Source organism: Thalia democratica, chromosome 1 (genome assembly GCF_965202585.1).
Source record: "Thalia democratica chromosome 1, ktThaDemo2.hap1.1, whole genome shotgun sequence".
NCBI lineage: Eukaryota > Metazoa > Chordata > Thaliacea > Salpida > Salpidae > Thalia > Thalia democratica.
Window position 1 is genome coordinate 51,902,188 of NC_139165.1, and position 13,430 is coordinate 51,915,617.

Here is a 13,430-nt window from a genome sequence, read left to right on the forward strand (position 1 = left end):
TCTGGTTTCTTAAAAGTTTGTTCGTTAGTGTGTAACCTCACGTTAAAAAGTTATGCAAAAACAAATAAAAAAAATTTAATAATAAATAGACTTTTAATAAACTTGAAAATTATTTCAGGCTCATTTTTGTTTTCTTTATTTTGAATTTTTTAATAAGCAATAGATACCTCTATAACATTTTAGTATTTATTTTATAACAGAAGTGTCTTATGTTAAATAATTACTACAGTTTACAATGTCTTAACAGGAAAACGTAGACACAGAAAAAAGCAGTTTGCAAGCAAAACTTGAAAGGGCAGAGAACCGGGCGTCCACTCTCGAGCAACAGATGGTGAAAAATGCCAGAGAATGGGCGAAAGAAAAACAAGAACTGACTATTAGACTGCAGGAACATAGAAACGGCATAATTAGGAAAAATGCATCTTGACCTTGTTATTTTGGATCTCTAATTTTCTTTAAATATTTTCGTATTCTTACTCGTCGAGTAGTTTATCATACTACCTTTTTTTTTTTTTTAATTTTTTCGCTGACGCCAATTTGCAATCCGGCTGTTTTAGTCGTTTTTTTTTTACTTTTCAATTTTCCTATGACTGTGAATAACTCAACTGTGATCATTATGCTTTTTACCGTTTAGTTTAAGATATAGTAAAAGTATATACAAAAAAAGTATTAATTAAAATATTTAAATTTATTATAAGTTTAAATAAACGTAGTAAATCAACTGTTTTTGTTTAATTTTTAAAATATTGTTTTGATATTTTTCAATTCTCTCTTAACTTTTACTGAAATAAACTTCATAAAAATGTAGATAGTGATCTTTTAACTCTTAGCTTAAAACCGACTCAGTGTTAAGCTATTAGAATTAAAAAAGGTGATACAACTGTTGAAAAATACTCTTAGAAATTTGTGAGTTATATTTTATGTTTATAAAAGTTTCTCACCAAGTTAACTTCAAAAATACTAAACTAAATAATAAAATTCAGTAACTTGTAGATAATTTTTGGTAGTTGTTTTCACACCATAAAAGAATAAAAATGTTGTGAAATGAACGAATGTTGAAAATATGTTGATGGTAATTAGATTTTTTTTACAAAATTTCTATTTTTTTTCATTGCTTTTAGTTTAAAGTTGCTGCATAAAACAAAAGTTTGGCATTTAATGTATAACAAGCTTGTTTTTCAATTTAAAATCTATAAAAACAGTTTTTACAATTTCCTTTCATTTACTAAAAATAACTCAACTTTCAAAGATTTCAAACAAAAATAAAAAATAATGGTACAAAAACTTTTGTAAAATAAATTCCTTCAGCAGAAACAGTTGTTCGTTTTGATAACTTACCTTGAATCAACAAGTATTTCGTAACTTTATTTAGAATATTGTACTTTTAAAGTTTAAACAAAACGGATTTTTTTTTATTAAAATAAAAGTACAACAAATGTCTATTACGGAAAACTAATAGTTCTTCTGAATATTTCTAAAAACGTTCCTTACTATTACCCTATTTTACTATTTCTTTAAAACAGATTATAAACATTGTTGGTAATTTTCAAAGTGTTGTTTTTACAACACTATGGTGTAAATAAATTTTTTAAAAGTACTTAAAATGTAGTTAATATTTATTTTTATATAACTATTCAAAAGAGTTTCAATACAATTTTTTGCTACTTAAAAGAGTCTGTTGAAAAATTTCAACATAACAAAATGACCTATGATATTTTTAACCTTTTGAAAAGTATTATAAAAACTATAAAAGTACTTAAAAAAAAATTTAAGTATCAATTAAAAATAAAATTTTTGAAAACACAGGTAATACAAAAAAAATATTGTTAGTTAAAAGTATTTATAACATCATTAAGTTTAAATCTTTTTGCCTAAAACTTATTGGTTTTGCATAAAGGAAAATTAATTTTACATAAAAAAAAAGTATAAGTAGAAATACCATATAAAATGTTTTTTATTACATTTTTCTATAAAGAGTTTACTTTCTTCCTTTAAAAGTTTATTTGTAAAAAATACTTGACTAAAACTACTTGCGTATACAAACAGTTGTTTAGATTTTCCGACTGACTTTGCTTGTTTAGATCTTTAGTATATATCGCCTTATTTCGTTATCACTGATATGTAAAAATAAGAAATATTTCATTTGATAGCTGTATAACAAATTATTATTATTTTTTAAATTTAAAACAACTTAATAACCTAAGCTTTTAAATTTTTTAGATAAATAGGTTATGGAACACGGAATGACTACTTATCCTAACAAAAACGTCCTCCAAACCTAAAAAACTTTGAAACCCACAACCTACCTTGTTCAGTGCGAAAAAAATTACTTAAGTTTGCTTTGACTGACAAAACTATTCGTCGTAACTATGCCTGCCTGATGAGATCAATGAAGACAATATCAGGCCGCAGAATGTCGCATGAACTTTTGTTTACGGTCGACGACAATCGGTCTTGCGGTTCAGTTTATAACGAACATAAAAAACTCAAAAAAAACCTTTATACAACACAGCTTTTTATTTCATGTTATCTTTTTGTGATTCATCATTTGTACTAGAAGCTGTTGAACTAAAGCTAAATTTTGTAATTTTGAACATGCTTGGCTGATGTTTAATTTTGGGTTTTCTTTCTTGATCTTTAAAATTTTGCTAGAGTTAGATTATTATTTAAAATACTTAAAATACGTTTTACGTAAAAATGATCTCTTATTAAAAATGGAGAAATTTTTAATATTCAGTTTAAAATACTGTCATTGTATTTCATGTTAGAAGATATTTATTGTTTTTTTTTTAATTTTTAATAAGTAGAAATTTTACGACTTACTTGTTAAATATTGAAGTGAAAATGCAAAACAAAATTAAATTACTTGTTTTATAAAAGTACTGACATTATATTTTATTAGACACACTTATAAAATGTTACTTTTTTTTTTGATTGTACTTTTAAAAACTTATTCTTTAGTAAATTTATGAGAAAATAATGTAGTTTTGTAGAAATGTCCTATATTAAGCTTATGTATTACAAGAGTTATTGTTTTGCTTCTGTATACTTTATTATAAAATTTTAATTTGTCTGCTCATTTGTATTATATTTAAACTCAAGCCTTAAAAGTTTGTATATTAAAAACATACTTATGTTTTCTGATAAACATCTGTAGTTTAAAAAGTGTTTACTATAGTAAAAAAGTTATGGAAAACTTGTTTATGTATAAGTATTTACCTAGCTTTAATTATGTTTTGTATTACAGACTTTATCATTCTTGTAATTAGTTTGTGAATAAACTGTAGCAAGAAAGATATATTTTCTTATGATAAAGTCTAGCTGAATTGAATCAACAATGCCTGTGGTTAAATGCCCTCTTGAGAGTTGCACATATGAAACACCAGACGTCGATGCTTCTGTAGTTGCTTCTTTGCTCATCATCCACAACAATGTTCACATTAATGCAGATTCTTCAAAACCAAAGCCTCCAAAGATGGACCATCCTCGAATAGGGACAGACTGCAATGAAGAGGGTTGGAACATATTTGTACAAAAGTGGACTATTTTTAAAGATAGCATGGAGATGACAGAGATAGAAAAACGCCGTCAACTGTACCAGTGCTGTGAGGAAGATTTAGGCGATGCTATTCTGAAGGGACATGAAGATGTAGTAAATTCAAGTGAGCAAGAGCTTTTAAGGATGATCAAGCAACTTGCAGTTATTCCTGTTTCAGTTGTTGTATGACGATCAGACTTCCTTAGTGCAAGACAGGATTTAACTGAAAACACTAGGTCATTTGCTGCACGTTTAAAGGGAAAAGCCAGTACATGCTCGTACACATGTAAATGCCCAAAGGATGGCTGTAATCAAATGATAGATTTTACAGACATAATCCTAAAAGATGTCATGGTAACAGGTTTAGCTGATGAGGATATCCGTAAAGAGGTGTTAGGATGGGAAAATCTAGATGAGAAAAATGTAAATGAGACAGCCGGTTTTATTGAAGGAAAAGAGATGGCACGTGATGCAATGTCAAAACCCGCTGTTACAGCCTCAGTTTTCTCATACAAATCCTCAAAGAAAACCACACAAAAACCAAGTGGTAAAATAACTTGTGGCATATGTAATAAGTTAACTGATAAATTTGTTTGGAGCAGTAAGAATATGAGGTATATTGAGTGTTCTGCCTGTAAACAATGCTGGATAAAGTCCTGTAAAAAAGTTTATCAAAGTCACCAAAATTATACCGATGAGTCAAATGCACTTCTAGTTGGTGGATTTTATACACCAAATGTAAACACAGCCTTAAAGAAAACCACACAAAAACCAAGTGGTTAAATAAATTGTAGCATATGTAATATTATAATTGATAAATTTATTTGGATTAGTAAAAATATGAAGTATATTGAGTGTTCTGCCTGTAAACAATGCTGGATAAAGTCCCGTAAAAAATTTTATCAAAGTCACCAAAATTATGCTGATGAGTCAAATGCACTTCTAGTTGGTGGATTGTATACACAAAACTTTGATGGCTTTTGCAGCCGAGGTCGTAGGAAAAATATGTTCGAGCGTAAAAACGTAAAGAAGAAAAAGGAGGTACAGGGACACAAAAATGTATTTCAACACACTGGATGGCGACGAAAACCGCAGAAATCCCAAAGCAATCCTCACCTACCTCAAAATGATAAGAAGTCATTACCTTACGTCAAAAAGAGTCTTATGACTTACAATAACCCACAGATCTCAAAAATGTGGCGTGACGTTTGGAATAAAAAGAAAGAATCTCTCAGTATTCGTTTTGTTAAGTCTCTGGAAAAAATAAGTGAGAACACAAGATCGTTGCCACCACTGAATTGCGGTGATCATGTCGTGATACTAAATCAAACAGGCAACTTTCCTAGCAAGTGGGGGAAAAGTGGAGTGGTGGTGGAAGTGAAGGACTGCCATCAATGTGTTGTCAAGGTTGATGGATCAGGTCGCTTAATTGTTCAAAATTGTAAGTTTCTAAGAAGATCTACCCCTCCTGTTTGCAAATCTCTAAGTAGTATCCCTTATCTGAGAAAAGCAAACATACCACTGTAAAAAATTGTCTTTTCTGGTAAAGTTGAGAAAAAATATGTCAAGAAAAGTTTTGATGTTCTGTGTTTTTAGAAGGAAGATTCTTTTTGAATAAGCATTGTGTAATTTCCCTATGTACTAATGGCTTTCTTCAAAATTGATGTTCAACCGGAATGGCTCAGATTTGCTTTGATCTATACTTTCTTGACTTATACTTTCTACAGAAAAGCAAACAGACCACCAAATGTCCGGGATGAGTGTGTGAAATTATCGGATTATTTGCAGCGTTTCCGTGTAAAACTTTATGATGCTTTTCAAAAGCTTCGTGACACCGATGTTGCTGATATTAATTTATTGTCAAGATGGAATGTTAACTGTAAATTAATGTTTTATGGTCTAACTAATGTATGAGTTTCAGTCTTATCGTGACGTCATAAAGTTTGTAATTGACTTTGCAGCAGACTTGTCTAACAGCCATCTGTTCAAAGTAATCTTGGATGAGGACGCAGAGATTGACTTTCAAAAATTCGAACTGTTGGTTGGTATCGAGTATTTTGAAAATAAGTGAAGTAGTATTTCCTAAGTGTTTAATGCAATCAGTATGATTATTTATTATTATAAGTATGATTTACTTTGTTTGAAGTCGAAATTATGATAAAGATGTTTATTATCAAATTAAGTGAAGTTTCAAGGTAATTAGATAAATGGCTTGTGGTTTCGTTCTTCAAAGCTGGAAAGTTCAAATCGGTGAAGCAATTAAGTTTTTGAATGCTTGTATTCAGAAACTGAGTGAAGAAAAGTAAAGATTAAGTCTCAAAATTTTTGTTATAGTTTGTTCGTTTAAGTTGTAGTTTGTTTTAACAAATCATTTAATAGTGAACTAAGTTAATCGTAATTTTTTAAATGTTTTTGTCTTTTTGAGTTTAATTTCGTTGAATTTTAGATCTGAAAAATGTGTTTAAGTTGTAACAAATTGTTTTAAAATAATTTTGTTTCGCTAAGTAAATTTATCGTTTTATCTCTTTCGTAGATAAATCTGGGGGGAGATGTATAAGTATTTACCTAGCTTTAATTATGTTTTGTATTACAGACTTTATCATTCTTGTAATTAGTTTGTGAATAAGCTGAACCAAGAAAAATATATTTATTTAGTTTATTTATAGTACTTTTGATTAAGATTAATCAATAGAATGTTTAGCAAAATTAAATGAACAAAAATGTTTTGATAATACAATTAAAATGTAGGTACCAGAATCACGAATAAACCTAGAAAACTAAATGAATAAAACTTAAATTATATAATTGAATAAGTATTTAGTTGAAATTTGATGTTAAGTAGTTGAATATAGTAAAAAAAAAATAATACTCTAAATTTAATTAACAAACAATTAAATAACTTTGTAAAAGAGAATGTTATTAAACTACATAAGAAAAACAAAACATTATTTTTAATATAAAACAACTTAGTATAAAGGCTTTTTTGCCTACTCTTGTGGATGTTTTTAACAGCGACACTGAATTTAAAAGCTTCTTTTTATAACGGTTTGCAAATATATAGCTTAAACGAGTTTTTTGCTCTTATCACCATAGATAAAATATCTTAATGTTTTTTCCACAGTAGGAGTTATCGACTAAGCATTGGCCAAGATTAAAAAAATTAAATAGACCCACAAAAACTATTTTTATGCAGTTAACCAATACTTAAACGACAACTAATAGTGTGACAAGAACTTTAAGAAAAAAAAAAACTTTTGTTATGTTAAGAATAAAAAACTTGTTTCAGCTAATTAAGAATATAATTATTTGTCTATCAGGGAAGGTCGTTAAATTTGAAATTTTTATTTAGACTCATTTAAATATAATTTAGTATAATTTAAATTTTATAGCTTTTGTCCAAATTTAAACATTTAGCAGTTCGTTTATTTAACTAATCAACTGAAAATAAACTAAGGTTTTAAGACTAGTCAAAAAAGTTTTTCCATTACAAAGCTACTTTATTATCAGGTAAGGTACAACGTATCAATGCTTGAAATTCAAAAGATTCTAACTAGCAGAGCAGATCCTAAAACAACTGCTTTTTGTACCAAAATACTGTATTCTTCAGTATATTTTATATAATGCTGATAGTTTACTTTAGTTTCAATTCATTTTGCTATTAGTTTTTACAGGTAAGTCTTACAGGAAAGTACTTTAGTTGTATGCAGAGTACTATTTTGAATTTTTTTTGAGTTAAAAATTGAAAACAAAGTTTTCTTAAAAGTACTCTGATAAAGTTTTTCATACATGACAACCTTTTAAAAAATAGGTGTATGAGCAGTAAACATACTTAAAGAGCCAATTGAACTGTAGTTATCATTCTGATTAACCATAGTTTTTTGTTGGTAAGTACTGTTTGCTATTTTGTCAACCATCATTGAACGAAATAGGTCATCGTTTTTATTTTGCCCTCTACTATGAATTGGTGATTCAAAGTTATCAATATCGCTTGTATGATATGAAAATTCAGATATATCTTCGACTGATTGTTTTTTTGAAATATATATTTAAATTTATAAAAATAGCTATAATTATGTCTTTTAATCAAAACCTTTACTAAATTAAAGTTTCCAATATTTAAGAACATTTTATAAACTTGGATAAAATTTATTTATTCTAATACAAGAGTGGCTTTAAGTTTTTAGAATCTTGTTTGCTTTACTAACAAAAAATGTAATATTGTACTAAGTACCTTATAAACTTATATAAATACTAGTAAAAAAGAGTTTGAGCTTACCACGGTCAGTCTCTTTTGCTTCTTCATCAAAGTTAGGTGGTTCATCGTAATCATTTTCGTCTAAATAAAATTAACGTTATAAATGTGAAGTTTGAAATTTTTATTCATTATTATTTTTATAATTCATCTTAAAAAATAAAACTATCAAATTAAATCTTGTTTATTAAGTAAATCTTGTTTATTTAGTAAAACTTTTTTTTAGATGTTATTAAACGTTGTTTAAAAAAAAAACTCTTTTAAACTTGACAAAACCTAAAAAAACTAAACCTTTTAGATACCTATTATATTTCAAGAATAACGTTTTTTGAAATTTATTTAGCTAAAACGATCAAAATAGTTTTTATTTTGTTAATACTTATTTCAGGCACATACTAAATTTCAATATGAAAAAGTGAACGTATAAAAACGGCTTATTAGTAAAACTAGAAGTATTGAACAATTAATAAAAATTTCAATTTAACTTTTATTTTAAGATCTATAACTAACAGCTTTTATAGCTTTCTTCATTAAACTCAGGCGGATAGTCATAATCATTTTCTGCAGTACTATAAATGCAATAGTTTCTGTTTTGCTTGCTGTTACTGATTTGTGTTCTTTGTTTCTGATATTCTTTAAAGTCTACATATTCAGTGTTAATACATTATTATTTAAAAGTAGAACCTATATTTTAATATACTTATTTTCATTCAATAAAGTTTTGTAACAAGTTTGTCTCGTAGCAAAAGACCTTTTTGATAATACTTTTTTTTTGATTAATTAGTATAAGCTTAGTATACATAACAGTTCTTACGTATGGCAGACTCATAAGTTCTGTTGACAATATCAGTATACGACTCATTTTTTTGTTGGCAGCTAATTGTCGATACGCTCGATGATGTAGGCACGAACCAATTAGGAGTTATTTGTTCTTGCTCTCTTATTGGCGACACAAAATAATTCTCACGGTGCTTCTTATTTAAACTTTTCTTCTTCTTTATGTAAAAAAACAAAAGTACAGTTACTAATAAAAATATAAAAACAGCAATTGCTATTGTTATGCCGTAAATCGACTGATTACTATTCTGTTTGAATGTTGTTGTTGAGTTTAATGTAAAGCTGGTGTTGAAGTTTCTAACTGTAGAATGGTTGACTTTGTTTTTTGTATAGATGTTTTCAAATGTCGAAAAGTTGACTTTGCTCGTTGTATAGATGCTTTTCACTGTAGAATAATTGATATTGCTTGTTGTATGATTGTATTCTTTTGTTTGAATCAACTCTGTATAGATTTTATTTAGTAACAAACTTTAACAAACAAGTCTAATATAGAAATCGGAAAATAAGTAACTTGGTTAGCATAACTGTTTTTTGATCTCGAAAAACACTTTAAGTTAGGTTTGAAAAGTGAAACTAAAGACTAAATTAGTCAAATTTAGAAAAATAATGTTGGTTTAGTTTTTGTTTACACTTGTAATTATTTACTGTTTAACTTATGAGACAGGATAACATTAAACTATAAAATTAGATAATTCAAATTTCAGGATTCTTATAAAATATCTTAATTGACCTTTTTTTTTCCATTTGGTTGTAATTTTTTCGTAATAAGTTTTAACATTTTACTGTGTATTCAAAGAACCTATCGATCCCTTTTATACCAAGATTTTACGTGAAAAAGTCAGCCTGAGTGACCAAAAACTATCCTGAGTTTGCCAGAGTTTATGAGAAAATTAAAAAAATCGCTTAATACTACTATGAGCCCAAATCTATAAAAAAATCTGTTTAAACTAAAACACCTAAGAATACTAAAAAAAAAAACACAAAGTTTACATAAAAAATCATTTAAAATTGAAAAATTGTTTGGGATTTAAGAAAATATTCAAACTAGTCTTAGTTGAAAAAAAAATCAAATAAACCTGAGTTTTTAAAAAAAGTTAAAACAAGCCTGAGCTGGCCTGGAATCAGTCTGAGTTATTTTTTTTTACCCTTAGTTAATCTTAGTAGCCTTAGTGTGTCGAAAATCTGTTTATATTCTCAATTATTAGCTTTAAGTTCTAGAGACCTAAAGATCCATACAAGCAGAGCTCAATTTGTCTAAGAGTCAGTTTTTTCTTCTAAAATACTTAATATTGCCTATAGTTTTTTTGTTTTTGTTCTCATTTGGTTTAATTATTTTGATAGTAATTAATCATAAAGCCTTAAGGCTATATGAAAGCTTGAAACAAGTAGTTATTGTTTACTTTTTTTTTCAAAAATCGTACGGTAAGTTTTATAAGGTTAAACAGTAAAAGTTTATATTAATTTTTTCTAAAAAATAAATTCATCAGAAGCTTTTGAATGGTAATTTCTATTTATTCCGGCAGCGTCAAAAACTTGTGTAAATGAAAGTAAAAAGTTGAAAATATAACTATTAAAAACACTAAAACTTTTTAAAGTTTTTAAATTCTTTATTGTTTTTTATTTTGACTAAATGGTATTACATTTTTTTTAATGGTTTAATAATTTACTTTTGTAAATATGGCAACAGACAAAAAAAAAATGATACATATAAATTTAAATGAAAAAAAAACATTTTGTTAGAACAAACAAAACTTTATTTGTAGACTGGAAAAAACCAATATACATGATTTAACTGAAAGAAAGTATAATATTTTTATTTAAAATAATGTTTTAGAATAATTAAAAAACGTTATTTTTTAAGTACCTAAATTTTGATAAGGGGTTCGTACTTTGATTCTACAAATTAAAAAAAAAGATTAAATATACAATTAAGTTATAACCAATAAAATTTGTTAAAGGTTTTTATTGTTAGTTTTAAAAGTTTGACTTATATTGAAGTTTTATTTAATTTACTTTAAAAAATTTAAATTCTTTAACAATAAAAACTTTTGTTATGGATATCAATAACTAATCATCTAAAAATATGATAAAATACAAATCTGCTTTCTTCTAGATTCTTAGCTGACTTAAAAGAATTATATTGTATTTTTAGTACTATTTAAACTAAGCTGATTTTAAAAAGCCGTTTTCAGAGTTTTTATGAGTATACAAGTAAGGTTTTTAATTAAAACTCAAGCTTAGTAAATTTGTCATAAAGTAATTTTAAGAACTTTGAAAACTTACTTTTCATGCAAATAAAGTAGTTTTTAAAATTACATGGTTTATTTAGCCAGCCACCAAAAGAATTATAAAATGTTTTAGTACTGTCTTCCGACTTAAAGTTGTAGGTGAGGTTGTCAAAAGGATACAGATACATGCAGTTTGGACTACTATATTTCAGTGGTGAATATCCCTTCCAGTTATTAAATGAAGATTCAATAATGACTTTTAAAAAACTATTTTCTGTAGACCAAAACCATGTTCGGTTATTAGGATTATTAACTCCTGCAGTCCACCAGCCTTTCAAATACCCAGAATTGGTTGAAGAAACTTTAAAAGGAATATCTCTCATTTTCTCATTTATAAAATTTTGCATGTTGGCGTTTTCAATGATTAATAAATGGGAGGAGTCCTGTTCGCAAACATTCTCTGCTTCATTTCGTTGAAGTTGATTCAGATAAAATGTAATTAAACGATCACCGCTTATCACAAACGAATAGCCTGCAACAAAACCATAACTTATTACTTGAAGATAGTTATTGATTATTGTTGCGTAATATAGTTATTTAAAACTACAATTGATAGGTTTACGTATAAATTAAACATAGGGTACGTTACATTACATTAGTTTTTGGTTCCTACAAATAAATTGCAAAATAATTGTTTTAATTACTAAATTAAAATAGTCCATTCAAAACTGATTAAGTTATAAAGCATGTATCAGTAAAACGTTTAAAAAGCACATATAGAACTAGGAAACATTTTGAATCATATAACTGTCCATATTTTTTAAAGTAAAACTTTTTATACAGTCAAATAATGTTCTTATTAACTTTAAAAAGCTTTGTAAATGTGTTTTTATTGGTGTCTAGACAATTTTAAATGAAAAAACAAATTAAAAATACCTATTTTTTATACTTTTTATATAATAAAAATATGAACACGTAAAGAAAATCAAACAATAAATAACGTATAAAAAAGTAGAAAAAAAATATTTTTTTTAAACATATTTTATTTGATTAAATGTATGGATCAAAGTTGTTAAATTATTTTTAAGGAAAAACTTTTGAAATCTAAGATAAATAAAACTATCATTATTAAGTATGCTAGAATTATAGAATAAAAAAAAATCTAACTTATGTTTTCTTCAAAGCATGCAAAAATCAAAAAACTGTTTTACAACCAATGCTATGTATCAAATAATACTGCTTCAATTGTAACATATTATTTTCAACAATAATGTTTAAAAATTATGTTTTACAGTCTAAAACACGTTTAGCGTTTCGACTTTAGGAGACAATTTAGCTATTAAAAGGTTAAAGTTGTTTATGTGTAATTTTAATACATTTTTCAATGTGATCAAAGAGAACATCGGCGAAAGTCTACAGAGCCCAAGCCTGGACTTTCTTATGGCGTGAGATAAGCTCAAGTTAACAAAAAGGTTTCATCATATTATTTTTTTCAATATACGATCATTTCAACAAATTTGAAACTACTGTTCAAAATAAAAATAACCAAAAAAAATATCTCGAAAATCTGTCAGAGCAGAAGCCTGGATTTATATGTGCCGTGTGACAAGCTCAAGTTAATATAAAAGTTTGATCAGATCACTTCGATCGTCAGACCACATGCTTATGGTAGACTAAGACACGGGTTTTGTTTTTTCGAAACTAGTTAGTCAAACGCTACTGAATGAACCTGATGCAGTCAATCTATGTACTTTATAAAGTTTTACCATGAAGCTACCGTATGCTGGTATTATCAGTGACGTCAGCTTTGTCTTATTTCCGTGGAAAAAAACCGTTTGTAGATTGGCGACTGCAGGTTTGTTCAATTGACAAGCTTCAGAAACAAAGCCAAGGTATCACTCTACCGAAAGTTTGTAGATTGATGATCAAAGTGTTATGATCAAACCTTCGTGTTAACCAAACAAAATTATACATTATAACTTGGTTTGACTAAAATTACCAATTTTATGCGATCCTTACCCTAGATAAGAGACATTAATAAGGTTAAAATATAACAGTTTTTTTAAATCTAAGCATACAAAAATTTTTCAAACGTTTGCATAAAATAAGTATCGACTTGATTCTTAACATGATTTTACTTCGAATGAAATAAGCTTTTTGCAAAATTTCAATAGTTATTTCAATTTTTTTTAAGTTTATAAAATCATTCTTACTTCGACGAACACAAGCGTTAGTAATTTTCAAAAAAAATCTTTATTGGGTACAAAAATAATAAGTTGAAAAATCTTTGAAAGATTAAATTAACTTACATACAGAAACAATAAATTTTACTAAAGTGTAACCAAACAAAAAAACAAAAACTAAACACAAAGTATTGTATATTTATTTCTAAAACTAATTTATTTATATTGACTTTTGTATTCTTTTTTTAAGTTACTTAAATCGATGTGTCTGTCTTATTTAGTCATATAGAATTAAGTAAATTTTTGAAATATTATTATTTTTTAATAAACAACATAACTTATTTAAGTACCATTCTGATGCAAGACATTTTTTTATTATTGTTAAATTTTAT

At 26.9% G+C, this 13,430-nt stretch overlaps 2 protein-coding genes across 5 annotated transcripts in view; one reads left to right on the top strand and one right to left on the bottom strand.

Moving 5' to 3' along the window:
• The window catches only part of LOC145837403 (uncharacterized), a 21,552-nt gene extending 20,952 nt beyond the window's left edge, over positions 1–600 (top strand). Inside the window, exon 20 of the mRNA XM_082945115.1 lies at positions 248–600. Within this exon, the coding sequence (XP_082801241.1) occupies positions 248–427 (180 nt within the window). The 3' untranslated portion in view covers positions 428–600. The remainder of the gene's footprint in view (positions 1–247) is intronic.
• Positions 15–11,381, bottom strand: LOC145829415 (uncharacterized). Of its 4 annotated transcripts, XM_082937471.1 has the most exons (8): positions 10,911–11,381; positions 8,930–9,069; positions 8,605–8,785; positions 8,301–8,432; positions 7,815–7,874; positions 7,368–7,559; positions 2,498–2,635; positions 15–590 (listed from the first exon to the last, which is right to left on the bottom strand). In XM_082937471.1, the coding sequence occupies exons 1-7, from the start codon at positions 11,260–11,262 to the stop codon at positions 2,517–2,519; spliced, it is 1,176 nt and encodes a 391-aa protein (XP_082793597.1). In that variant the 5' UTR covers positions 11,263–11,381; the 3' UTR covers positions 15–590; positions 2,498–2,516. The 4 variants fall into 4 exon arrangements, with proteins under 4 accessions (XP_082793597.1, XP_082793522.1, XP_082793442.1 ...); XM_082937396.1 differs by having other exon boundaries at positions 8,605–9,012; XM_082937316.1 differs by having other exon boundaries at positions 15–548; positions 8,605–9,069.
• Between the last annotated feature and the right edge of the window lie 2,049 nt (positions 11,382–13,430).

Excerpts from the sequence above, each read along its gene's own strand:
- LOC145829415 (XM_082937316.1), bottom strand. The coding sequence starts at position 11,262 with ATGCAAAATTTTATAAATGAGAAAATGAGAGATATTCCTTTTAAAGTT. Across the intron at positions 9,070-10,910 it reads CTACTTTATTTGCATGAAAA|AGTTGATTCAAACAAAAGAA; the intron begins GTAAGTTTTCAA and ends AAATCTATACAG. Across the intron at positions 7,875-8,300 it reads TGAAGAAAGCTATAAAAGCT|ACGAAAATGATTACGATGAA; the intron begins GTTAGTTATAGA and ends AATTTTATTTAG.